Source organism: Loxodonta africana, chromosome 9, assembly GCF_030014295.1.
Source record: "Loxodonta africana isolate mLoxAfr1 chromosome 9, mLoxAfr1.hap2, whole genome shotgun sequence".
Lineage (NCBI taxonomy): Eukaryota > Metazoa > Chordata > Mammalia > Proboscidea > Elephantidae > Loxodonta > Loxodonta africana.
In genome coordinates this window covers 77,827,854-77,855,847 of record NC_087350.1, presented here as the reverse complement: position 1 = coordinate 77,855,847, position 27,994 = coordinate 77,827,854, and the positions used below count along the sequence as shown (strand labels likewise).

The window sequence follows — 27,994 nt, the reverse complement described above, 5'->3', positions numbered from 1 at the left end:
TTTTGAAAACTAAACTGTCCTTTAGAAATGTCTTTATTTTTAGGTTTCACAGAAAAACATTTTTTTTTCATGTATTATAAACAGTTAATTCTTTCTGAAGCTCTTAGTGGGCTATGACTCAGCCTTACATAGCTTTTTTCCTTTCCTGTCTAGTACTCAGAGTCTTAAGAAATCCAGACACTTATTAGTATTTTTATACACCTGAATATGTGTTTTTACCTTTGCTATTTTATATATGTGTATGTATGTATACATAGGACTTTTTTTTTTTTTTGGTTAAAGTGAGAAAGATGAAATAGAGGAATTTGCTAAGGTCTGCCAAGGTTGAGATAAATATCTATACACCAAAGCAACTTAATGTTTGGGGTAAACCCTTTGCAACATTTAACTTTTTCTCTTTTTTTTATTAAACTCTTTTATTGGAAAAATTCAAGCCTGCAGGAGATTTGCAAGAATAACACAATAAACTCCTGTATATCCTTCACCTTGTTCTGTCCATTATTATTTTGCCCCTTTTACTTTATTTACCCTTCCTGTATTTACTCTTCCCGTATGTACATGTGGAGCCCTGGTGGCGTAGTGGTTGAGAGCTCGGCTGCTAATCAAAAGGTTGGCAGTTCAAATCCACCAGCCGCTCTTTGGAAACCATGTAAGGCAGTTCTGCTTTGTCCCAAAGGGTCTGTATGAGTTGAGATCGACTCAACAGCAACGGGTTTTGGAGCGCTGGTGGTGCAGTGGTTAAGTTCTTGGCTGCTAACCGAAAGGTCCCTACGGAGCCGTCCTACTCTGTCCTAGAGGGTTTCTGTGAGTCAGAATCGACTGGATGGCAATGTTTTTTTATATGTATATTTGTATATTTATTTACTCTTTCTGTACGTATACTATAATACTATAAACATCAGAAAGTAAGATACAGAGATCACGGCCCTTTACCTGTTTCTTCAGCATTTGTTTTCTCAGAACAAAGATATTCTCTCATGATACCATGGTGCAGTTATCGAATTCAGGAAATTCACACAATATTGAATTTCTCTGACTATTCCCAAAATATTCTTTATAGCAACTTTTTTCTTCCTGGTCTAGTATTGGGATTTCCCTGACTGTCTCAATAATGTCCTTTAGAGCACCTCTTTTCTTCTTGATCTGCGTGCAGTTTCGTGTCTCTTTGGTCTTCTTGAGTCTGGAACAGTTCCTCAGCCTGGGACAGTCTTTCATTGTCTTCCCTGAAATTGAAATTTTGAAGAGTACAAGCCCACTATTTTGTAAAAGGTCTCTCAATTTGGGTCTGTCTCATTTATCTTAGGATTTATTTCAGAGTGTGTATTACCACAAATTTAGTGGCTTACAACAACAGTAAACATTTATTATTTCATACCATTTCTTGGGTCAGGAATTTATGAGTGGCTTAGCTGGATTGATCTGGCTTGGAGTTCTGTCCTGAGATCACAGTCAAAATGATGACTTTTGTCATCTGAAGGCTTGATTGGGGTTGGAGGATCTCTTTCCAAAATCGCTCGTTCACATGTTTAGTAGTTTGTGCTGGCCATGGGCAGGAGGCCTCACTTCCTCACCACATGGACTTCTCTATAAGGCTGCTTGAGTATTCCCACAACACGGCAGCAGGCTTTCTGCAGAGCAATCAACCCATGGAGAGAATAAAAAGGAAACTTCTGTGTCTTATGATCTAGTCTCAGAAGTCACATACTTGTCACTCGTGTTGCGTTCTCTTTGTTAGGAATGAGTCATTAAGTCAAACTCACATTCAAGGGGAGGAGAATTAAGCTCCATCTTTTGAAGGCAAGGCTGTGAAAGAATTTCTGGATATATTTTAAAACCACCACACCAGATGAGATCGGAAATATGGGCAGGGGCTATGTCCTTATAAGCCATGACTGGAAGTTTGGGTTTCATCTCATGTGAAATGGGAAGCCATAGAAGGGGTTTAAATAAGAGAGTGCCATGGTCACACCTACATTGTAAGTTCCCCTCTGGTTGCTGGATAGTAGATGCTGGGAGACAGTTGGGAGGCACATTGGTCAGGATTCTCGGGTGCAGGCAACAGAAACAGGAACTTAGGAGAAGGATGTTGAGTAGCTCAGAAAGTCACTGGAAAGGGTGGAGAGGCTGAGCTTAGAAGAGCAGCAGAAACAAAAGGCAGGCCACACGGCCAGAACCACATTTATGGATGGTACGATATGCTGGGTTTGCTAAAAATAATCTGGGATCAAGGAGCGGGTGAGGACATAAATGAATCAAGATTAACCATATGTTGAGAATTGTTGAAGATGGGTGAAGGGAGTGTACCCTTATAGTAATCTCTCTACTTTTTATATGTTTGAAATTTTTCATGGTAAAAATTTTTAAAAATCCAAAGAAATAAGGTTGTGCATGCAACAGGCTCTTCCCTGGCTTTTCATGGGGGCAGGGTCCTTCATCATTCCCTAAATGCCACCTCCTCACAGAGGCCCTCCCTGATCACCTGCTGTAAGGTTGCTCACCTTCCCCCTTCCCACTCCCCTCCAGAGTTGCTCACTATTTCATCACCCTACTTTACTTTCTTCATAGCCCCTATTGCTTTCTGAAATTATTGTTGATTTGTTTGTTTTCTTGACTGTTCTCTCCACTCTTCCTCCCTCTTCCCCTTCCCCAGGATGTAAGCTCCATGGGAGTAAGGACCTGCCTGTGTGGCACATAGCAGATGATCAGGAAACACGTTTGATCCTCATCACTCATGGATTCTGTATTTGTGAATTTGCTGACATTTATTTGTAACCCCAAAATCAGTACTCGCAGTGCTTTGCAGTCATTCACAGAGATGTGCAGAGTGGTGAAAGATGTGAGTTGCCTGATACACTTGTTCCCAACTAAGGTCGAACTTGGTGACACTCTGCCTTCTTGTTTCAGCTCTCATAGCGTAAGCAAGTGTCCTTTTCATGGTCTAGTTATGTTTTTCTCATTTTTAATGCTTTTTGTTGGTGATTTTGATGTTTAAAATATCTAGTGTTCCTAAGTGTAAAAAGGCGGTGACATACCTTATGGAGAAAATACATGTTAGATCGGTTCGTTCAGAGATGAGTTATAGTGCTATTGGCCATGAGTTCAATATCAGAAAATCAACAATATATGTTATATAAGTGTCTTTAAGCAGAAATACATGTAAAACAAGGGTATGTATTGATTGATTGATGAAAATGTTGTGACCAGAGGCTCACGGGAATCTAACCCTATATTTTAGGGTTCAGATTTAGGATTTCAGTAAGCTCTGCATTTGCTAATTCAGTGTTTAGGGAGACTTTATAGAACATAACCGCCATGAATAACAAGAACCGAAGGCATTTGGTGACTGATGAGTCAGGGGCCCTGGGGCACAGTCAGCAGTCAATTGTCGTGTTCACCCCTCATCCTGCTAAGTTTCTGCATCTCCAATCCTGTCTTCTTACCTTGCCTTACCTGTCCAGGTAGCCTTGGTTGATCTTCAGCCCTTTGTCCCCTTCTCACATTTCTAGCTGGTCCCTTGGTCCAGCCTTTGGCCAGTGCAGCATTCAAACCCTGATCCTTCTGGTGTCTCCATGGTATCCCTCTTGGGTTCCTGTCCCCCCCGCCATCTTGCTGTCAGCCACTTACAGAATTGAGACCTGTTGATGGTTTCTAGGCACACCCCTCAGTCAAGTCCCATGACACTGAGTTTGACATTGGTCCCTCTAAGGATAGGCTTCTGTGTCAACCAAGGAACTTTCAGTGCAAAGTGACAGAAGACTCTACTAAGTGGAGTGGCTCCTATCACCGCCAACCAGGCCCACCCCGGAGCTGGGCAGGGTCAGCCCACTCTACCCTGTGACTGCCACAGAATGGAGCAGCGGGGGCATTGATATTGGGGAGTTAGTCCATGTCCTCCTGAGAATGCTCATACATTCTAACCTTGATTCTAGTTCATTCACTCAGCACACCACCTCTGTTAAGGGTAGACACTGCTGGATGCTGGAGAGAAGGTAGAGACGCAGCGGTACGTGAAGTAACCAGGGTGCTGGAGTGACACATGCTGGAAGAGAGGTGTGGCGTGGACAAGGTGCTAGAGGGGCTCTAAGGAGCAAGCACCTGCCTGACTCAGGCATCCGGGAAGCTTTACCAGAGGAGAATTGGGTTGAGTTCTTCTTAAAAGAAGCCAGGGAGTTGGCCAACTAGAGAAGAGAAGAAAAGGGCATCCAGGACAAGGGAACAGTCTGAGCAAAGGCCTGACAGTGGGGTTGGAAAGGATGCACAGATAGAAGAGCTATTGGAGAGATGGACTTGACATCTCTCTCCCTCCTGATTCTGCTCAGTTTGTATGGTGCCTAAGTCTGAAAACTGGGTTTGAAGCTGAAAAACAATATCCCACGGTAAAAGCTTCTTGGGTGCATGGTTCGAACATTTCTCAGAGTCTCCAGGTGGGACATGCAGGGCTCAGGATGATTCTCTGGCAGGTTATTTCCAGTTCCCTAGGGGCGGCCTCGAGACCACGGCCCCTGTCCCCTTCCTCACTCCACCCCAGTGCCAGCCTGGGCCCGGTACACAAGGTCAACAGTAGGTTCTTAATTTCTGAAGTTGTGTCGTATTTACAGGTGCATGGAGAAGAAGTACGATTATGAGAATTTGCCAAGAACGTCCGTGATCATAGCTTTTTATAATGAAGCCTGGTCAACTCTCCTTCGGACAGTTTACAGTGTCCTCGAGACATCATCAGACATGCTTCTGGAGGAAGTCATCCTTGTCGATGATTACAGTGATAGAGGTAAGGCCCAACATGGACTACTGGAGGAGCTTCTCCCTCTGTGGCGGTGACTGGGAGGTGGAGGGTGACCCAGGAGGAATAGAAGACGCCTGGTGAAGACAGGCTCCCTGTGTCCCCTGTGCCCAGCACTGAGGATAAGCAGACCAGCCCCTGCTCTTGGGGAGCTCAGAGCCTGGTGGGGGACGCAGATGTGATGACTGAGGGCTCTACCACTCATGCTGCAGGAAACAGAGGAGAGGAACTGGCTCCACCTGGTGGTCAGGAAGACTTCACAGAGGAGGTGATGGTTGGCCTTAGTCTCCAAGGTTGGGGAGTTTGCTAGGTGGGAAAGGTTGCAGGGAGGGCATCTCAGGTGGAGGGTACCCAGTGTGGAAAGGCTTGAAGTGCAAAGGTGCATGGGTTGTTTGGATCTGCAGGTAGTTCAAGAAGGATGGAGTGTCAGCTGCCTCTGGGGAGTCAAAAAATGGGGCTAGCATGAGGAGTTTGGACTCTATTCTAAGGGCAGAGAGAGCCAAGGAGGAGTTTTAAACAGGAGGGCAGTTTTCCCCTTTAGAAGGACCCTCCTTGGCTGAAGTGTGGAGAGTGGTGTGCAGGATCGTTTGGTGGAGAGGCCAGGGGCCTGTTGAGGTGGCCCAGGTGTGAGGTGGGCTTGGAGTCAGATGGTGGCAGAGAGGGGCAGGAGAGGTGGGCTCCACAGGGCCTGGAGACTGGCTGGCTGAGGGGTGTGAGGGAGAGGGAAGCATGAGGAATACTCTGGCCTTCTGGCCTGGGTCTCCAGGTGAATGGTGGTGCTGTGTTATCTTGTGTTGTATTTCAACAAGTAGAAAGTGCTGTAAAAGAAAAGTGGGAGCAGGAAAGAAAGAGAGTGGAGCCTGGGGACAGGGCCTGTGCTAGTCAGTGAAGGTTGGAAAGGCCCCTCTGACCAGGTGAATTTAAACTAAAGCTAGACTGTCAAGAAGGAGGCAGCCAAATGAAGACCTTGGGGAGAGCATCCCAGGCCAGGGGGCAGCAGGTGCAGAAGCCAGGAGGTGGACCAAGCGTGGTATTCTCCAAGGCAGAGCACCGCCAGTAGGGCGATGATGTAGGAGATGAGGTTGCAGGGTGGGCAGGGGCAGGTCAAGTAGGGCCTTGGAGGCCATACTAGGGGTTTAGGCTTAAATACGAACCTGGTAGGATGCATCAGGGGACATGATTAGGAGCCCAGTAGGACGGTCTGGGCCAGTTTCAGTAGTCGCTCTGCCTGCTGTGTGGAAAATGACCTGTTTTTTTGGGGGGGTGGGGGGGGAAGTGGGGTGGTGGGGGAGGTGCTGGGCAAGGATAGAAGCAGGGAGAGGTGTAAGGGGCCACTGTGGTGCCCATGTACTTGGCTTGGGCTGGCGTTAGCAGTGGCGATGGGGTTGTAGGAAATGAGCCAGTAAATATTGGGTGACTGGTTCTAGGGGGCAGCTACGGTTACCCGAGAGGAAATGTCTAGACTGTAACCACAGGCTGAGCTGGGGGCTTAGTTGCTAGAGCTTGTTTCAAACCAAATTACTACCCCTGGGCCACCCAGAAGGGTAGCAACTCCTGCTTACTGGGCATCTGCTGTCTCAGCACTGCCTGCCCTGTCTGGCTGCAAAGCCCAGCATGTATGTGCACTAGTGGGTGTGTGGAGTCCCTGAATGGTGCAAATGGTTAACACGCCCAGCTGCTAACCGGGAGGTCAGAGGTTTGAGTCAACTGGAAGCACCTCAGAGGAAAGGCCTGGTGATTTGCTTCTGAAAAATCAGTCATTGGAAACCATATGGAGCACAGTTGTCCTCTGACGTACATGAGGTCGCCATGAGTCAGGATCAAACTCAGCAACGACTGGTTTAGGTGTATGTGTTTGTCTGCCATCACAGAGACTCAAAATAACAAGTTTAAACAAGAGAAAAACTGATTTCTCTCTCTCATCACAAATTTGGTGTAAGTGGCCCAGACTAGTGTAGGGGTTCTCTGGTGTTAGGCGAGCTTGGCTCCTTCTGTCTTGTTACTTCACCTTATCTAGGATGATGTGAGTCTGCTGGTCCATGTTGGTTCTCCACCTCCTGCTCACCCAGGTCAGGGGGAAGGGGTTAAAGTAGAAGAGAGCCTTTCACTACCTGAAAGTTCCCTCACATCCCTTTGAGCAGAACTTAGTCACATGATCACCCTAGCTGCAAGAGAAGCTGGGAAATATAGTCTTTATTCCAGATGGCCATGTGCTCAGCTAAACATCATGGGAAGAGTGGGCTTTCGGGAATAATTGGCAGTTTCTGTGATAGCATATTAACCCTGGCTGGAGTTTGATGCTGGGTGTAGCCTACTGGACACGGAGTTTCGACCCAGCCCAGTTCTCTCATAAATGAATGTGCTGTGGGCTGAGCCTTCCCCTTGTTATGTTGTTGTTGTTGTTAGGTGCCGTCAAGTCGGTTCCAGCTCATAGCGACCCATGCACAACAGAACGAAACACTGCCCCGTCCTGAGCCATCTTTACAATCGTTGTTATGCTTGAGCTCATTGGTGCAGCCACTGTGTCTGTCCACCTCATTGGGGGTCTTCCTCTTTTCCGCTGACGCTATACTTTGCCAAGCATGATGTCCTTCTCCAGGGACTGTCCCTCCTGACAACATGTCCTAAGTATGTAAGACTCAGTCTTGCCATCCTTGCTTCTAAGCAGCATTCTGGTTGCACTTCTTCTAAGACAGATTTGTTCATTCTTTTGGCAGTCCATGGTATAGTCAATATTCTTCACCAACACCACAATTCAAAGGCATCAATTCTTCTTTGGTCTTCCTTATTCATTGTCCAGCTTTCACATGCATATGAGGCGATTGAAAATACCGTGGCTTGGGTCAGGTGCACTTTTGTCTTCAAGGTGACATCTTTGCTCTTCAACACTTTGAAGAGGTCCTTTGCAGCAGATTTACCCAATGCAATGTGTGTCTTGATTTCTTGACTGCTGCTTCCATGGCTGTTGATTGTGGATCCAAGTAAAATGAAATCTTGAAAACTTCAGTCTTTTCTCCGTTTATCATGATGTTGCTCATTGGTCTAGTTGTGAGGATTTTTGTTTTTTTTATGTTGAGGTGCAATCCATACTGAAGGCTGTGGTCTTTGATCTTCATCAGTAAGTGCTTCAAGTCCTCTTCACTTTCAGCAAGCGAGGTTGTGTCATCTGCATAATGAAGGTTGTTAATGAGTCTTCCTCCAATCCTGATGCCCCGTTCTTCATATAGTCCAACTTCTTGGATTATTTGCTAAGCATACAGATTGAAGAGGTATGGTGAAAGAATACAAGCCTGATGCACACCTTTCCTGACTTTAAACCAATCAGTATCCCCTTGTTCTGTCCAAGCAACTGCCTCTTGATGTGTGTAAAGGTTCCTCATGAGCACAATTAAGTGTTCTGGAATTCCTGTCCTTCGCAATGTTATCCATAATTTGTTCTGATTCGCACAGTCGAATGCCTTTGCATAGTCAATAAAACACAGGTAAACATCTTTCTGGTATTCTCTGCTTTCAGCCAGGATCTATCTGACATCAGCAATGATATCCCTGGTTCCACATCCTCTCCTGAAACCAGCCTGAATTTCTGGCAGTTCCCTGTCAATGTACTGCTGCAGCTGTTTTTGAATGATCTTCAGCAGAATTTTTTGCTTGCGTGTGATATTAATGATATTGTTCTATAATTTTCACATTCGATTGGATCACCTTTCTTGGGAATAGGCGCAAATATAGATCTCTTCCAGCCAGTTGGCCAGGAAGCTGTCCCCTCGTTACGGTAATGGTAAAAGCAGGAAGATACCCCACTTGCGCTGTCATGGAGCTGAGAAGGTCTGCCCTGCCTCCTCTTTCTTCCCGCCCTTTGTGCAGTGTCAGTCTGAGCTCAGTGAGGGGTGTCAGCCCTCCCACATGCGGACGGCAGTTCAGGCAGACATGAGATCCACGTGAACAGGATCCATGACACGTAGGGATGCTACGTGCCTGTGTTTGTGTGCATCCACTGGGCACCACAGCAAATGAACTCTGCTTCAGAAGTCACCCCCTTAATCCTGCCACCAGTTTACTTGCTTATTTAGAATTGAAAAAAATCAGCCAGTGAGTGTTTTGTATGTGTGTGTGTCTATGTTGTTGTGTGCCATTGAGTGGATTCCCACTCATAGGGACTCTATAGGACAGAGTAGAATTGCCCCATTGGATTTCCTAGGCTATAATCTTTATTGGAGCAGATTGCCAGCTCTTTTCTCCTATGGAGTGGCTGGTGGGTTCAAATTGCCAACCTTTTGCTTAGCAGCCGAACACTTAATCATTGTGTCACCAGGGACCTTTGAGTGTCAATAGGAGTGGCATAATTTGGATTGAGACTTGTTTAAATATAATCTAGTATCAGGGCTTTAGCAGAGTTGCTAACTTGCACCAACTTTGACTGTTGGCAGTCATTATCTACGCACAGAGCCCAGTGGCTATGCTGGAAGAGGCAGGCTTAAGCCACTTCTCTTGCTAATTCTTGGTATAGTTTTTCTGGGGATTTTAATGAGGGATTTTGTCACAGTCACTAAGCTTCTTAAAAAGTACTTATCCAGTTATTCCTTTTTTTTTTTTTTTAACTCCCCATTCCCCCCTCCACCCTCTCGTAACCACTGATCTTTTGTCTCAGCGATTTACCTGTTCTACATATCTTCATATAAGTGGCGTCATACACTATTTGCTCTTTTGTGTCTGGCTTATTCCACTCAGTATGGTGTTCTCAGTGAATGTTTTTTTGAGTGTCAAAGATATTTAGGGAAATGTTTTCACAAACTATGAAGCAATCTAGGACCTTTTCGACAGTTTTTCCCTTCGCTGAGGGGTGAGGACTTGGAGACAAAGCCTGCATTGATGTAGGGAAATTCTCTCGTTTTGCTGCCTCCACCTAACCCGCTGAAGGGTGTGGCTCAGCCTGCAGCCCAGAGTCCTCATGAGGAGAGAGGACTGCTGGGGACCGCCCTGGCTCTGGCACTTTCTTACAGCGTTTTAGTACTCATTTCCTCGTCTGTAAAGTGGGATAAGCATGTCCTCTTGACAAAGTTTTTTTATATTTATTTAATAAAGATGAGAAATTGCACAAGAAGGCTCTGCGAGACAGTGGTAAAGCCTGTGAACTCTGGAGTCAGAGTTCCTGAGTTCAAATCCTGGCTCCCCAGCTTACTTCATCTGTGAACTTGGGCAAGTCGCTTAGCTTCTCTGACCTCAACTTCCTCATCTATAAAATGGGGTAATAGTAACACCTACCTCATAGGATTATGAGGATCAGATAAGTTATATGTAAATCACTTTGCTGTTGTTGTGTGCCATCGAGTTGATTTTAACTCATAGAGACGCTATCAGACAGAGTAGAACTGCCTCACCAAGTTTCCTAGGCTGTAATCTTTATGGGAGCAGATCTCCAGGTCTTTTCTCCCACAGAGAGATTCGTGGGTTCGAACTGCCAGCCTTTCAGTTAGCAGCCAAGGGCTGTAACCATTGTGCCACCAGGGCTCTGTACATCTCTTAGTACAGAGTTGTGGTGTTGTTAGGTGCTGTTGAGTCTACTCGTACTGACCCTGTGTACACCACTACGAAGCACTGCCTGGTGCTGCACCATCCTTACAATCATAGCTATGTTTGAGCCCATTGTTGCAGCCACTGTGTCAATCCATCTCGTTGAGGGTCTTCTTATTTTTCACTGACCCTCTGCTTTACCAAGCGTGATGTGCTCCAGGGACTGGTCCCTCCTGATAACAAGTCCAAAATACATAAGACTAAGTCTTGCCATCCTCCCTTCTAAGGAACATTCTGGTTGTACTTCTCCCAAGCCAGCTCTGTTTGTTCTTCTGCCAGTCCGTGGTATATTCAGTATTTTTCACCAGCATCATAATTCAAAGGCATCAATTCTTCTTCAGTCTTCCTTATTTATTGTCGAACTTCGCATATGTATGAGGCGATTTAAAATCGCCTTGCTTGGATCAGACGCACTTTAGTCCTTAGGGTGATATCTTTGCTTGCTAACACTTTAAAGAGGTCTTTAAATAAAGTAAAAATATATATATTTATTTTATTTTTTGCAGCAGATTTGCCCAATGCAGTGTGTTGTTTGATTTCTTGACTGCTGCTTCCATGGTGTTGATTGTGGATTCATGTAAGATGAAATCCTTGACAACTTCAGTATTTTCTTCATTTATCATGATGTTGCTTATTGGTCCAGTTGTGAGGATTTTTGTTTTCTTTATGTTGACATGTAATCCATACCGAAGTCTTAGGTATTATCCATACTGAAGTCTTTGAGCTTCATCAGTAAGTGCTTCAACTCCTCTTCACTTTCAGCAAGCAAGGTTGTGTCATCTACGTATTGCAGGTTGTTAAGGGGTTTTCCTGCAATCTAGGCTCTGCATTCTTCTTCATATAGTCCAGCTTCTCAGATTATTTGTTCAGCGTATACGTTGAGTAAGTATGGTGAAAGGATACAACCCCGATGCACACCTTTTCTGATTTTTATACCATTTCATTTTTGACAGCTTCCAGTTTTCCTAGATTCAAACTTTATACATTCCATGTTCTGATTACTAATAGATGTTTGCAGCTGTTTCTTCTCATTTTGAGTCATGCCACATTAGCAAATGAAGGTCCCGAAAACTTTACTCCATTTGTGTCATTGAGGTTGATTCTACTTTGAGGAGGTAGCACTTCCCCAGTTATATTTTGAGTGCTTTCCAACCTGAGGGGCCCACCTTCTGGCATTATGTCAGATAGTGTCTCACTGCTATTCATAAGGTTTTCACTGGCCAATTTTTTTCAAAGTAGATTGCCAGGTCCTTCTTCCCAGTATGGCTTAGTCTGGAAGCTCTGCTGAAACCTGTCTGCCATCGGTGACCCTGCTGGTATTTGAAATACTGGTGGCATCGCTTCCAGCATCACAGCAACACGCAGGCCACTGCAGTATGACAAACTGACAGACGAGTGGTAGCTTACACAGTAGACTCTCATTAATCTTAGCTGCCAGTAATGTTATTACTACTACTGTCTAAACTGTAATGTGCTCCTGAGAAAAATTACACTGGCCTCATTCTACTGTTATAAAAATTGTGGTTAAAAGATTGCATGCATTTTTGGGGGGAGCAAATGGTGGTTCTGGAACCCCTCAACCCTAGCCTCGCATTTTCCAGACTATTGTATAAACATTTCACAGCCTTCAGAGTGCTTCCAGCGTTGGTCGTGGGTGAGATAAGGACACGCCAGGTGGCAAAGCATAGGAGAAAACGCAGTTGCTGCTGGGCCAACTTTGAGTCGTGGTGACCCCAAATGTGTCATAGTAGAATTGTGCTCTATAGGATTTTCAATAACTGTGCTCTTTAAGAAGTAGATCACTAGGCTTTTCTTCCAAGGTTCCTCTGGGAGGATTTGAACTACCAACATTTCAGTTAATATCTGAGTGTTTATCTGTGTCGACCACCTAGGGACTCCAAAGAAAAGGAGGCTCATATGTGTCCAGCCTTCTTTTTGGGAAGGCGAGGCTGTGGAAGGATGTGGCTTAGGACGAGGTGCTCCTTCAAGACGTCAGGGTAATCCCTGTTGCTCTGCTCTCCCTCCTTAGAGCACCTGAAGGAGCGTCTGGCCACTGAGCTGTCTGGCCTGCCCAAGGTGCGCCTGATCCGCGCTAACAAGCGGGAAGGCCTGGTACGAGCCCGGCTGCTGGGGGCGTCCGTGGCAAAGGGCAACGTGCTGACCTTCCTTGACTGTCACTGTGAGTGCCACGAAGGGTGGCTGGAGCCGCTGCTGGAGAGGTGCGTGACCCATCACATGGGGCGGGACCACAGACTCACATGAAAAGTAAGCTCATTACCATTGGTGGAGAGGCAGTAGATGTGCAGTAGGGGCACATTCTGGGGCTCGGGGCACACTCTGGGGCCTGGAGCACCTGGTTCAGATACTCTTTGTGTTGAGATACTCCTTGGGCTAGTCTTCTGTGACTGGGAATCGTAATGGATCCCACTTCACTGGGTGTTGAGACCACTAAATGATTTAGTATCAAGTGCTTAGAACATACCAGCATGTGGAAGGCACTATGTAAATGTTTGCTTCCTTATTATATATTACACAAGTTTATTGTAGAAAACTTAGAAAGTACAGTCAAGAAAATAAAAAGAAAATTGTCAATCTTACAGAATCACAGCCCTAGAGAACACACATTTAGATGTATTTCCTTCAAGCAGAGCCGGGGTGACTTGGCTAATGTCACACAGCAAGTAAGGGACAGAATTAGAGCCTATATTCTAACTCCAGAGGTGACCCTTTGGTCTTGGTGCATCTCTGTTCTCACAGAGATAATTACTTCTGGATTTTAAGACACTCCATTGTGAATAAATAACTCAATCCTGAGAAATTGAAAATCTGTTTCTGTTTTAAAAGATATTTTGTACACGTCTTGACATTCAGAGAGGAAGCCAAGTTTATAGAGCCCTGAGACTTCTCAGACTAAGACCAGAACGGCCTCCTCTGCACCATGTCCACCACAGATGGTCTGCCAGGGTGCAGACACCTGGGATAAGAGAAGCAGGTGTTTCTTAGCTAGGTCTTCCTCCTTCCTAGTGGAAAAGTGAGGAGAATTCATGCACAAATCTCCCACTTGCTCGCCAGCCACACATCCACGTGGAAAGACAGGGTGTCCTGGGTGCTTTCAGGATCCATGAAGAAGAGTCGGCAGTGGTGTGTCCCGTAATTGACGTGATCGACTGGGACACCTTCGAGTACCTGGGGAACCCCGGGGAGCCCCAGATCGGCGGCTTCGACTGGAGACTGGTGTTCACCTGGCACACGGTCCCCGAGAGGGAGAGGAGGCGGATGCGGTCCCCCATCGATGTCATCAGGTCAGGGACCGAATTCTAGGTTACTTGTCTCTGAGTGTGTCTGGTAGCATCTGGCTAACATGTCAGTGAAAGCCCTCAGAAGATGGTTAGCTGTCGGGCCATTTGAACTGGGGCTGGGTGGATTTGGGGGGAGGCTCTAGCTCTGGCCAGTGGGTGAGTCTGGGTCTGAGCAGAGGGGTTAAGGGAGGATCAGTTGCTCTCATTCTTGAGGTGTTGATGTAATAGTCTTTCGTCTTCCAAATTCAGAACCGATTGGCAGACAGGAAGAAGGGTCAGACAGGTGGAGGTCAGGACTTCAGCCTCATTGCTGGTGCATTGAACTGGAGATGGTGGCTTAGATCTATCTGCATCCACGTTTGGCGACTGGGCTCTGAATCTTTCCACCGAGTCCTGACCCTCAGATGACTGACCGTTGGCTAGAGTGGAGCAAGTGAGGGGAGAGTGCAGAGATGGGCAGAGCCAAATCATGGGGGCTGGGGGGAATTTGAAGATAGAAGGGAGGGGCTGGGACTTTACCCCAAGAGGGTGGAAGCCAGTGAGGGGATCTGAGCAGGAAGGGACCTGAGCATGTTGCATTCTTTAAAGATCGTGCTGAATGCCAAGTGGTGAGCAGCCTGGAAGAAGCAGGGTTGTGGGCAGGGACCCCAGTGAGAAGCTTTGGATTCTTCCAGGTCAGAGATAATGGCAGCCTGGACTGAATGGTGGAGGAGAGGATGGAGGGAAATGGTGGATTCCAGAGATGTTAAAGTGGAAGAATTGGGAGAAACAGGGAAGGAAGGTCTTGAGGATGATACCAGGCTTCTGCAGGAGCTTTTAGAGAGCTTCCTGCCCAGCCCCTCACTAAACAGATTTGGAAACTGAGGCAGAGTAGGAAAGATCTAATACAGGGTCACAAATCCAGCCTGTCATACTGGCATGAGGCTCCCATTGTCTACCTTCCCCCATAAATGTGCTCTAGGACTTTGTGGCCAACTATCCTCCCCCTCCCATGATATCCTTGGGCCTCAGTTTCCTCATCTATGAAATAGGTATGATCATATCCACCCTGCTTACTTCCCAGATTTTAAGGATGAACACATGGGAAAGTGCTTTGTATCTAGAACCTTCCCTTCCACTGGGAATGTTGCTGTCCTTTCCTCAGTTGGCCGAGAGCTTGCCTTGGTATGCAGGGAAAGCCATTACTTTATCACCACCCAAAGAGTGGCTGGAGAAACTTACATATTTTAAATTACCAGGCTTTTAATGTTGTATTTTCCCCCATTTCAGAACTTTTGCATCTGCCTCTCTGTGGTGTGTAGCCTTACAGCTCTCTGTGAGGTAGCATGGAAGCCTCGGGCCATTCTGATATCTGTGCTGGCTTCTAGATAAACCTGGTAGAGAGAAAACAAGGCCAAAGCTGGCTGTCCAGGTCCTAGAGGGGGAACCACTCGAGAAGAAGAGAAACCAGCCCTTGGGTCCATTAAAACACCCAACTTGCTTTTGTGATCTTCTGCTGGGCAGCCTCTAAGCTGCATCTGTGAGTGCCTGCCTATGAAGTCAGGGTTTCTGAACATGGCCGCAGCCTCCATAGGCCAGCCCCTGCCATGCCCTCGGGGAACACGGGTTCTCTATCTCTCCTCATCTCCCTTTGCTTCTATGCTTCTGAAAGTATGAAAGTATAAGGGTTTCTGTCACCCACAGTCCTTGGCTCACGCTGGTCTGTCTTCTCAGAGTACCATTTACATTCTTCTTCTTGACTAACTCCCCTTTGTCTTCCAGACCTCAGCTTCTCCAGAAAACTTAGCCCTCCCCTCCCTGCCTCTTGCCCTCTTCTGTGTTCCCACCAGCCACAGGGTTGATCTCAGTTAAAGCATTTATCCCGCACCATGTTCTTGTTCTGTAATTGCCTGTGGGGTGTCTGTGAGCTTCCTCAGGACAGGGGCCGTGGGGTATGTTTACGTCACCAGGCCCAGCAGAGAGCCTGGCAGAGCCGGCACTCGGTACCAGTAGAGATGGATGAATGGAATAAAGGATTTGTAGCAGGAAGACAATGCAACTAACTGGGATGGTTTTCTGCTGCTTGCATTGAAATATGGGTATCGCACTCTTCCAGGTCTCCAACGATGGCTGGTGGGCTCTTCGCTGTGAGTAAGAAATATTTTGAATATCTGGGGTCTTATGACACAGGAATGGAAGTTTGGGGAGGAGAGAACCTCGAGTTCTCTTTTAGGGTAAGTATTCTAGTCTTCTTTCTGGACTCATTCCCAATCTGTCATCTCTCTCTCTCTGGGATGATGAGATTTGCTATGAAAGCCTGGTGGACTTTCATCTATCGCAGCAGTTTATCCAGTGATACTAAAAGATGATAATGGCACATACATACTATAAACACGCTTGCCTTCTTGTTTCAGCTTTTTAAAAAATGTATTTTTAGTAAATTTGGGGCTAGTAAGGGCCTTGAAAGTCACATTGCCCTCTCTTTCTACAGAGGGGAGGAACCGAGTATCAGCGAGGGTAAGGCACCTGCCTGTTCAGGGTCACACAATGAGTTCGTGGCTAAAACATGGATTCCTGCCTCTTGATCTCATCTTCTGGAGCCTTCATTTGATTAACGACTTATAAATAGCCTCTTCATTTAGCACAGTGACTTTCAATCTCTGACACATGTAAGAATCATCAGGGAAACTTATTAAGAAGGCAGGCTTCTGGGCGCAGTGTCCAGAAAGTCAGATTTTATAGCATTAGGGTGAGGCCCAGAAATCTGCTTTTTGTAACAAGCCCACCTAACTGATTCTGGTGTGCAGGGCCCACCGATCCACCTTTGAGAAACCTCTAGCATTTCCGTGGGTTTTCCAGTTAGTGGAATATTACGTTTTAAGTATCGAAAGCTTATGTACTGTTCATGCTGTTCAGTAGAAAATTTAATTTTTAAATAATATTTTAAATGGCTTCTTGCCCTCATAAAAAGTGTTAATAAACGAGAATTTGGCCTTCCACCGAGGCCTCAAGCTCTCCATGATAACTTCCAGATGTTGTACTTAGTTGTACTGTCTTTGGGGCAATGAGGTGTTCATGGCCTTTTGCCCTAGGACAAGACGGTCCCAAATGCCTCCGCCCACTGAGGTTTGGGGTGCACTTTTAATGGTCTTTCTGCCTCTTCCCTAGGTGTCAGGGTGCTCTGCCTTCCTCTTGAAGCTCTTCCTTTTCCCCTTCCAAACCTCTCTTCTTACTTGCTGCTTTCCTGTCTTCTGTGGCTAGGAGATCAGGTAATCAAGCCCGTGTTTCACATGATGAGTAAATGATTCCGAGTGAGATTCCTGTGGGCCCTCCTATGAACAAAGAGCATGAGCTTTATACTGCATGGGCTTGGGGTGTTGGTTCCGATGGCTTCGATGCCTTTGGGGCTCCTCCCTTGGTGTTTGACTGCGTTCAGTGTCATCAGTGTGCTGGATAAGTGGCCTTCTGCTCGTGGAGTGTGCGCGTGTTGGCAGTGGTCATTGTGACCGCCATGTGTTCCGTGTCCTCGCTGCAGCCCACTCTGCTGCTCAGCCCAGCTTCTTCTCTGCTCTGTATGTAGATCTGGCAGTGTGGTGGGACCCTGGAGACTCACCCTTGTTCTCACGTTGGCCACGTTTTCCCCAAGAAGGCCCCTTACTCCCGCAACAAGGCTCTGGCCAACAGTGTCCGCGCAGCCGAAGTGTGGATGGATGAATATAAAGAGCTCTACTACCATCGCAACCCCCATGCCCGCTTGGTGAGTTCTCCTGCCCACCCAGACCTGGTCAAGTTCCCACACTCCACCTGGCCTCATCTGAACACGTGGCCTCCCCAACATAGTAAATTCGGTTTTAGGAATAGAGAATAAATGGACATTCATGATAAAAGTATGGAAAAAGCTTGTTCCTCCGTTTATAATAATAATAAACCAGCACAGCTGGCCACTGGATACCTAGAGTGATGTTGCAGGCATCTTACCTGTATTACCTCTCTGCAACCAGCGGGATCAGGTCAGCACACTTAGGGTACAAGGCACAAGCTCTTTATTTGCAAACTTACTGAGCAGGGCACAACTGCCTTATTAGCTGAAAACCTATTATTATTATTAGCCTTATTAGCTAGAAGTCTGCTATTTCCCTCCTGAGTCCTTTTCCTAGCCTCCTTGAATTTTCCAACAACCCTGAGACTTACTTTTCCAAAATGGGGACTCAGCGCTGCCTCCATTTCCAGTCAGAGGGAGAACTGTAGAGTGGCCCTGGCCACCTCTGCCATCTTCTCACCGCATATTGTAGCTATGGAAGCCAGGTCCCCACAGCCCTGTAGGGGCTGGTCTGCCTCCCGCTCGGGTGAGCCTTGCCAAGCCTGTCTGTCAGAGCAGTGGTCAGAGTGTCCCTGTGGGTGCTGAGGTTTCAGCTTTGTCAGTTTGCTCCCCAGGGACCCTGGCCACATGCTGTGCTGAGACCAGCCCACACCCCCACACTAAGGTGGGTCTTCAGGCCAGACTCTGTCTTTCCTCCGGTGACTTCTTTTAGGGGCTCATTGCTCTTCTTCACCCCAGAGCCTTGTTCTGCCCCTACCATAGGGGTACTGTGGAATGGTCCACCGATTTTCCCAGGAGATCCTGGGCTTCCAACTCAAGGTGGTCTACTGCCCCTGCATGGACCAGCTCTACCTGCCAGGGGGCATGTGGCAGCGTGTCCCCAGGACAGCGGTGCCCACTTACCCTGCATTTGCATAACTTAGAGGGCCACTTAGCAAGACTAATTCTGCTCCAAGACCTATCTCACGGCCATTTAATGAAAATCCCTTTTCTGAATCCTTATAGCAGCCCTGTAGATAGCTAGAAAATGCTTGTTTTGTGGATGGGAAAGCCAAGACTCAGAGCGAGGGAGATGTAAGGAGCTTGCCCAAGGCCTAGGGGCTGAGATGGAGTAGGACTCGGCCTCAGCCCGTCCGTTGCGGTGTGCCTTGCCTCTCACTGCTGCCCTGCCGAGCCTCACAGACTCTCGGCCTGTCCTCCCTCCTTGCCCCTCACTCTCTTTGGGACTCCAGAGTCATTTATCTCAGCGCCCTCTATTTTGCCCACGGCTGCAGGGTGGAAACACCTGATCTTCTCTGTGACCTTGCCTGGAACCCTCAGTTCCCTGCCAGTGAGATTCCCAGCGAATAATATGTTGGAGGGTCACCAAGTAAACCTTTTGCCCGAATGCCTGAGTGTTAAAATAGATACGTGGCTAAGCTGAGGGTACAGTGACTCTCGTCACAGAACCTCTAAGAAATAAGCAGAAATTGGAAATTTTATTAAAATAGTTCATTCTTATTACCATTTTATTAAATATTTAACTTCTCAAACTTAATAGTTGAACATAGTGCAGGGATGGTGATATTATTTTTTGTGGCTGCACGTTGCCACACTCTACACATGCTTCACTGAATTACTCGAAGTTTCTCAATCACTGGGTTTGTCCGTGAAACTCAAGGTCCACAAATATTCACTATTGCAGCATTTTGCTCTTGCCATCATAAGCTGTGTATTTATACTTCAGTATATTGAGCAGCTAAGAAGGCTTTTCACTCCTGGTTTCATCTAGAATGCTTATTTGTGTTTGAAAGTGAATATTCAGATATTAATAGTAAATCAGAAGGTCATGGCACGTGGGTATGACTGACATTTTGTTGGTGGGATGTCAGGGTGACCTCTGGGATCACACACTCATTGATGACACTCAGGTCTGGGGTATCCATGCCAACCCAGGGCTTGGCTTCTGGACTCCATCAGCACATGCATTGTCACCTTCCCTTGCACACCTGGTCACACCTCCCCAGAGCACCTGGGAATGTAGTTGTTCGTGTGATTGTCTCGCCTCTAGAGTGCTGGAACTAGGGCTAAGGCAGTTTTTTACCCTCTGTGTCCTGCATAGGACCCAGTGCGACTGAGCATCAGTGAGGAGAGGGTTTTGATAGGAAACGCCATGACCTGCCGGGGCTCACCATTGTGCTGTTTTCTCAGGAGCCCTTTGGGGATGTGACAGAGAGGAGACAGCTCCGTGCAAAGCTCCAGTGCAAGGACTTCAGATGGTTCCTGGAGACGGTGTATCCAGAACTGCACGTGCCGGAAGACAGACCTGGCTTCTTTGGGATGGTAAGCAAGGCGCGTTGTGAGGGCAGGGAGTTGCCTGGCCTCCGGGTCTGAGCGACAAATCCTGGGCAAGAAAGGCCCCTTCATCGGAACTGGTGCCCTCCCATTACCCTCAGCCTCTCCCAACTTTCATCAACTGTCCTTCCTTCTCCTGTGAGTGTCTGGGCCTCTCATCCAGAATTGGCAAGTGTAAGCCTCCTGCTTTATGATGAGGAAACCAAGGCTCACTTGGTATTTCTGTTTTCCAGTTATACCTCATCGCATTACTTCAAGTCTAAATGGCTGGACCAATTAATATTTCCCAACCTAGGCATCTATAAAGGCAGAGTGGGAATAGAGAGTTACTTCTAGTATTTTAAAAAACATAAATACCCAGCATCTTTTGCTGGGATTTACTCCGCTGTGTCTTTTTGGTCAGAAGTGCAGATGTTACATTTTGGAAGCCTTTGATAAATACAAAACAGGATAGTAATGCACTAAGTTCTACTTTCATTATGAAGATACTCACACACACACACAAATGCCGGTCAGGTCGAGTCGATTCCGACTCACAGCGACCCTATAGGACAGAGTAGAACTGCCCCATAGAGTTTCCAAGGAACAGCTGGTGGATTTGAACTGCCAGCCTCTTGGTTAGCAGCCCTAGCACTTAACTGCTGCGCCACCAGGGTTTCCGCAGGTCAGGTAGTATGGTGTCATGAATCCTGACCCTGAGATTCTGCAATTACCAAGATTTTGGCACTCTCACTTTCTCTCTCCTCCTCTCCACTCCCCTACCTTTTTCTTTTTTGAGGCAAATCCCAGGCATCATGTTGGTTCACTCCTATGTACTTCAGTATGTGTCTGTATAAAATGTGAGCCTTTTCTTCCAAAATGAAGTCGTTATCACACCGAATCGGATCACCGTAATTTCTTGGTATTGTGAATATCTAATCCTTATTCAGACTCCCTCAATTTCTGAAAAAATACCTTTCGGTAGTTGGCTAGTTTGAAATGGAATCTCAGCAAAGTGCGTGCATTACATTTGATTGTCATTTGTGTTGTTGTGTCTCTTTTAACCTAAAGCAGTCCCCCTCCATATTTTCCTTTTGCAGCACTATTAACTTGTAGAAAAAAAGCATCACTTGTCCTGTATGTAGAGTGATACACATTTGGAGTTACACATTTGCTTCTTTGTGTTGTCTCTTAACTTGTGCCTCTCTCCCCCATATTTCTTTAAAATGGAAATGAGGCCCAAAGGCTTGATTAGAGTCAGGGTCAACTTTTTGGCAAGAAAAAGTTGGTGCTTCAGGTGGTGCTTTGTATTCATATTGTGTCATATCGGGAGGCAGGTAATATATGGTCATCCTGCTTTTAGGGGTGCTAAGCTTGATCAGTGGATTCAAGAACCATCAGCCTGGACCATCCGTTAGAAAGCTTTCCACCAGCCTTCTGTGTAATGTTTTTAGTAGACATTGATAATCACTGCCTAGATCCATTACTTCAGAGAGAGTTGCCAAATGGTGATTTTTCTAATTCTGTCATTTTTCCCACATTTATTTGCTGGGATTCTTCTGTAAGGAAGAACGTTCCCTCATTAACTAGGGCAATTTGTTAGCCATGAAATTTCAAATTGGTATAGGAAAGGCGTGACACGTTCTTAAGTCTTTCTCTTAATTTGCCCATTTTCAGAATAAAAGTTGGCAGTGTAGTTTCCTTCTATTGTGTCCAGTGGGTTGTTTTTTTGGTTTGTTGGCTCATTTGTTTTTTTTTGTGGGGGGGGGATTTTTCTTTTTTTTGAGTATTGTTGTAAACTCACAGATTTTTATATAGTTACTGTGTTTTAATCAATTCAGTCTTTTTTCTTTTTGTACTTTGTTTTGTTCCATGTTCTCATGGTACCATCTCTGGCCAGTGGGAGCCTCTTCCTTTTAGCTTCTGTGACCCTTGAGCCCATTTTAATGGCTTTAATAACTTCCCTGATTTCTGGCCAATCTGTTTATCTTATATATCCCCTGCTGTTCCTCCAAGAAGCCCTGGCCCTTTAATGGGAAATGATATTTAGAGTCTACAGTCTATCCTAGGGGTGCTTCTCACTGTGGGTTGTCATTGCCTCTAGATGGTGCCATCCAACAGAAATATAATGTGGACCACATAGGTAATTTAAAATTTTCTAGTTGTTGGGTGTCGTTGAGTTGATTCTGACTCATAGCAACCCCATGTGACTGAGTAGAACTGACCCATAGTGTTTGCTTGGTTGTAATCTTTACAGAAGCAGATCACCACTGGGTCGGTTTGAACTGCCAACCTTTTGGTTAGCAGCTGAGCGCTTAAATGTTGTACCACCCTGCCTCCTTAAGTATATTAATTGCATGTTGAAATGATAATGCTTGGGATATATTGGGTTAAATAAAATATATTATTAACTTCATCTTTTATTAATATAGCTGCAGAACAAAGGACTAAAAGAATACTGCTTTGACTATAACCCTCCCAAGGATGACCAGATCTCAGGCCACCAAGTCCTTCTGTACCACTGCCACGGGATGGGCCAGAACCAGGTAGGAGCTGCATCTCAGGAGGCTCTACATTCAATGGATTGTCAATGTGGCCTCTGAAGGGGGAGATGAGGTAGAAACCTATGTGTTTTTTCTTAAATTAAATACCTGGTATTGGGTGTTTCATTATAAAAATAATATATGCTCATTACAGAACATCTGGGAAGTAGAAAAGAGAGTGAGTGACAGGACCGAGAGCGCCACCAATACGCCTAAGACATCTTTTCTTCCCTTCTTTTTTTATGCACAGACTTTAGATAATCTGTTTGAAATCATTGTTAAAACACCTGCAAGTTTTATGTTCCATGATTTCCGTTTATTTCAACGTACGTTTCTTACATTATTAGAAGCCCTTCTAGAATATCATTTCTAATGGCCACTTAATATTTCATTGCATGGATATGTTACTATTTAGTGAACTGATTTCCTACCCCTCCCCGCTTTTTTTGCAATTATAAATAACTCTGCCACTGACATCTAATATCAGAAAGAAGGGGAAAACCAACAGCTCTGCATTTTGGATGATTCCCTCAGAGCAATCCTTCAGTGGAATTAGTTTTGATGCACAGTGCCGTACTGCAGACGGTGTTGAGGGATGTTGCTTTACCTAGGGGCTCAGGTGGATCTTCTTCTGTTAAGTGCTGTGCCTCAGACAGGGCAGAGGAGGGACAGTCCTGGAGCACCAGCGGGTCAGAACAGGCTCCTGGCCCTGGAAGGCGGACGGGCTCGCCAGGGGCAGGGCCGCTGAGGAGGTATCAGACACCTAGAGATGAAGGGGTGAGGATGCAAAAGTTCCCTTCCAATCTGGACTCACAGCAGGTCCGTTTGAATATTAAGCCTCAAGCTTTCATAATTTGGATGCCTGAAACCTTAAATTGTTCAGGTTCTTCAGTACCTTCTAGAATTATTAAAAAACTCATCGTTGTCAAGTCAATTCCAACTCATAGCAACCCTATAGGACAGAGTAGAGCTGCCCCATAGGGTTTCCAAGGAGCAGCTGGTGGATTCGAACTGCCCACCTTTTGGTTAGCAGCAGAGCTCTTAACCACTGTACCACCAGGGCCCCCCCTCTGGAAAAGTGCTTCTCACAGGTGGTCCCTTGACGCATACCATTAGCATCACCTGGGAGCTTAGAAATGCAAATTTTTGGGCCTTGCCACAACCCTACTGAATCTGAGTCTTGTTTTAACCAGCTTTCCAGGAGGCTTCTTTGAGAAGTACTGCTCCACAGCCTTGGGAATGGCCATCTGTGTCAGGAACTCCTGGAAGGGAGGTAGGGTGGGTGGGGTGAGTGTCTTGTTAAAAATGCGGCATCCTCAGAATGAAGGAAACTAAACATACAAGGGAAAGATGAGTTCAAAGAACTGATGGACCACATCTACAATGGCCTCCACCAGACTGAGTCCAGTGCAACTAGATGGTGCCTGGCTACCACCACTGACTGCTCTGACAGGGATCACAATAGAGGGTCCTGGACAGAGCTGGAGAAAAATACAGAACAAAATTCTAACTCACAAGAAAAGACCAGACTTACTGGCCTGACAGACTGGAAAAACCCTGGGAGTATGGCCCCTGGACACCCTTTTAGCTCAGTAATGAAGTCACTCCTGAGGTTCACCCTTCAGCCAAAGATTAGACAGGCCCATAAAACAAAATAAGACTATTGGGGCATACCAGCCCAGGGGCAAGGACTGGAATGCAGGAGGAGACAGGAAAGCTGGTAATAGGGAACCCAAGGTCACAGAGGGAGAGTGTTGACATGTTGTGGGGTTGTTAACCAATGTCATAGAACAGTATGTGTACTGTTCAGTGAGAAACTAGCTTGTTCTGTAAACCTTCATCTAAAGTACAATAAAAAAAAATGCAGCTTCCTAGGCCCCACTTCAGACAGAAGGACTCCCTCTCTGGGCTGGGGCCAGGAATCAGTATTTTTAACAAGTGCTGTAGGTAATCCATAGGCAGACAAAAGCAGGAAAACCATTGCTCTGGAAGACCCAAGTGTACCCTTAGCAGTCATGTTGTCTACTTGTGCACAGCACTTTATAGTTTACAAGGCACTGTCACATCATTGTTTTTGTTGGGATGGGAAGAGACTGAGGAAAAGGAGAAGTGGCTGATAAAGGTTGCAGAGAGCCCCTAAATACCTGAGCTGGGATTGGTTTATCTTCTTACCCCACGGCCCCACACCAGCACAGGGCTAGGCATGGGGGAACGAGGCGGACCAGGCACCAGCGCCTTCGTCAGTCTAGCAAGCGAGACAGCATGAGAAAGGGCCACCTGATAAGCACTTGCTCAGCACTGCATTAGAGGTTCCCTAGAGTGCTGTGAAGGAGCCCTGGTGGTCCAACAGTTAAGAGCTCGGCTGCTAACCGAGAGGTTGGTGGTTCAAACCTACCAGCTGCTCTGCAGGAGAAAAGTCCTGACGATCTGCTCCCATGAAGATTATAGCCTTGGAAACCCTACGGGCAGTTGTATTCTGTCACGTAGGGTCGGTATGAGTCAGAATCAACTCGATGGCACACAACAGCAACAAGAGTGCTGTGAAAGGAGTTCTGGTGACACAGTGGTTAAGTGCTCGGCTACTAACCAAAAGGTCAGCAGTCTCAAACCCACCAGCAGCTCCTCAGGAGAAGGACCTGGTGATCTGCGTCTGTAAAGATTAGAGCCATGGAAACCCTATGGGGCAGTTCCCCTCTGTCACATGGGGCTGCTAGGAGTCAGAATTGACTCAATGGCACCTAACAGTAGCAGAGTGCTGTGGAGACATGAACGAAGCTGTTTGATCACACGGGCTGGTGTAGGGGTGGGGCGAGAGGAGACTGCTTGGCCCCAGCAACCACGCTTTTGTGACCCCAGGTTCTTGGGCAGCAATTTTCCCTCTTTTGTCATCAGAGGGTAACTTGATCCTGTTGGCTGCTCTGTTTTCAGTTTTTCGAGTACACGTCCCAGAATGAAATACGCTATAACACCCGACAGCCAGAGGGCTGTGTATCTGCGCCTGCAGAATCAGATATTCTGTTCATGGAGCTCTGCAAGGAAACCGCCCCTGAGAATCAGAAGTTCATCTTCCGAGAGGTGAGTGCGCGATGTCATTGCCTCCTTGCTGTCAGTCACCTGGGCTGTAAAGGGAAAGTCAGACATTCTGTCTGTAGTGTGAGCAAGTCCCAGTGAGGTGGCCGCTATGGGGTGTCCTGTGAGCCTGGGAGCATCACAGTGAGGCGGCCACCATGGGGTGTCCTGTGAGCCTGGGAGCATCACAGTGAGGCGGCCACCATGGGGTGTCCTGTGAGCCTGGGAGCATCACAGTGAGGCGGCCACCATGGGGTGTCCTGTGAGCCTGGGAGCATCACAGTGAGGCGGCCACCATGGGGTGTCCTGTGAGCCTGGGAGCATCACAGTGAGGCGGCCACCATGGGGTGTCCTGTGAGCCTGGCAACATCACAGTGAGGCGGCCACTATGGGGTGTCCTGTGAGCCTGGGAGCATCACAGTGAGGCGGCCACCATGGGGTGTCCTGTGAGCCTGGCAACATCACAGTGAGGCGGCCACTATGGGGTGTCCTGTGAGCCTGGGAGCATCACAGTGAGGCGGCCACCATGGGGTGTCCTGTGAGCCTGGGAGCATCGCAGTGAGGCGGCCACCATGGGGTGTCCTGTGAGCCTGGCAACATCACAGTGAGGCGGCCACTATGGGGTGTCCTGTGAGCCTGGGAGCATCACAGTGAGGCGGCCACCATGGGGTGTCCTGTGAGCCTGGGAGCATCACAGTGAGGCGGCCACCATGGGGTGTCCTGTGAGCCTGGCAACATCACAGTGAGGCGGCCACTATGGGGTGTCCTGTGAGCCTGGGAGCATCACAGTGAGGCGGCCACCATGGGGTGTCCTGTGAGCCTGGGAGCATCGCAGTGAGGCGGCCACCATGGGGTGTCCTGTGAGCCTGGCAACATCACAGTGAGGCGGCCACTATGGGGTGTCCTGTGAGCCTGGGAGCATCACAGTGAGGCGGCCACCATGGGGTGTCCTGTGAGCCTGGCAACATCACAGTGAGGCGGCCACCATGGGGTGCCCTGTGAGCCTGGGAGCATCACAGTGAGGCGGCCACCATGGGGTGTCCTGTGAGCCTGGGAGCGTCACAGTGAGTCTGAGCTGGCAGAAGTGTTAGAGTCCCACAGCCTCCAGAGGTAGTAGTGCTTTCCTTCTTTCCTCGCTGTTTACTCCCTTCTAGTCTTTTCTGTGTCCCTTACACCTTGAGCTGCAGTGGGTTGTAATAGAAGCCCTTGCAAATGTACTCTAAGATGAGATAGGGTTTAAACACATGAAACAAATAGTCAAAGTGTAAGGATGTGAGGTTAGACCTAGGGATAAGTCCCTCCACTTCTCTAAGCCTCATTTCCCCCAGCTCTGAGATGGGGATTGGTGTCCCTGGGTGGTGCAGTTAATATGCTTCCTGCTAACTGATAGGTTGAAGGTTTGAGTCCACTCAGAGACACCTTGGAAGAAAGGCCTGGTGATCTTCTTCCAAAAAAACCAGCCCTTGAAAACCCTGTGGTGCAGAATTCTACTCTGACACACATGGGGTCGCCATGAGTCAGAGGTGACTAGATGACAAGTGGACTGGGATTTACCTTTGTGCAGTGCAGACAGTTATCCCTGGACCAGTAATCCTGAAATGGTCAAAAGCACACCCCCAGCTCTTAAGAACATGTTTTAAGGAAAAATATATTTTTTCTGTGGAATGACTTGGACTTCCATTGACAAGACATCGTCTCTTGTCTTGTAGGATGGTTCTTTATTTCACGTACTGTCCAAGAAATGTGTTCAGGCTGAGAGGAAGGCACCTGGCGACAGTGTGGTGCCACTCTTACGAGACTGCACCAACTCGGAACGTCAGAAATGGTTCTTCAAGGAACGCATGTCATGAAACGTCACCTCGCCAAGGAGCCCGCTGAAGGACTGTGGGCCCGTGGGCTCTGTGGCCAGTAGAGACTTGGCCAAGGACAGTGATGGAGCCCACCAAAAACCTGGCTGCTCTACTTTTAGGAGGAACTCGTTCTGCAGTTTGTGAAAGTGGTGTTGGATTTAGTAAAAATGTGAATAAGCTTTGTACTATGATTTTGAAAACTTTAAAACTGGTCCCAAATACCCTGTTTTCAAGGGATAATCCTAAAAATGTTAACTTTCGTATTCAGAGAATTAAAACCTTGGAATATTTTTCTATCAAGATGTATATTTTACTGCTGTGCCTTTTATTCCTCCTAGCAAAAAAGATAAATATTTAATGTTGGTATTTGCAAGGGTTCCCAGGTATGAAGATGTTTGCACAGATGGAAATCAGACATGGACTGTACTTTGCATACACTGATGATACCTCAAACGTTGGGTTAGGTTTTTCTGTGTATAGAGACAGGCACTAGGAACATTGTATTGATTCCTTCAGATCACTGGGCTATTCTAAGTTTATTTAATAAATAATGCTATTTAATTATGTATTGCTACCACAATAAAAACTCCAGTTAATGTTCTTGTTTACCAAAGAGGACGAACCAGAGCTAAACTCTTTTCTCTTTTTTTAATTTTTTATTGTACTTTAAGTGAAACTGAGCTAAAGTCTTAAAGGAACAGTTTGACTTAATCGGGCTAATATAAGCATCCACCACACAGGGTGGACTTCAAACAATGCCTAGCCCCGTG

General features: G+C 46.8%; 1 protein-coding gene across 1 annotated transcript in view; it reads left to right on the top strand.

The window, feature by feature from the left end:
• Nucleotides 1-27,520, top strand: part of GALNT12 (polypeptide N-acetylgalactosaminyltransferase 12) — a 55,075-nt gene extending 27,555 nt beyond the window's left edge. The window contains exons 2-10 of the mRNA XM_003407569.2: nt 4,599-4,768; nt 12,381-12,570; nt 13,468-13,653; nt 15,746-15,863; nt 17,210-17,386; nt 19,640-19,771; nt 22,195-22,308; nt 25,234-25,380; nt 27,084-27,520. Coding sequence (XP_003407617.1) covers nt 4,599-4,768; nt 12,381-12,570; nt 13,468-13,653; nt 15,746-15,863; nt 17,210-17,386; nt 19,640-19,771; nt 22,195-22,308; nt 25,234-25,380; nt 27,084-27,224 — 1,375 coding nt within the window. The 3' untranslated portion in view covers nt 27,225-27,520. The remainder of the gene's footprint in view (nt 1-4,598; nt 4,769-12,380; nt 12,571-13,467; nt 13,654-15,745; nt 15,864-17,209; nt 17,387-19,639; nt 19,772-22,194; nt 22,309-25,233; nt 25,381-27,083) is intronic.
• Nucleotides 27,521-27,994: the final 474 nt, after the last annotated feature.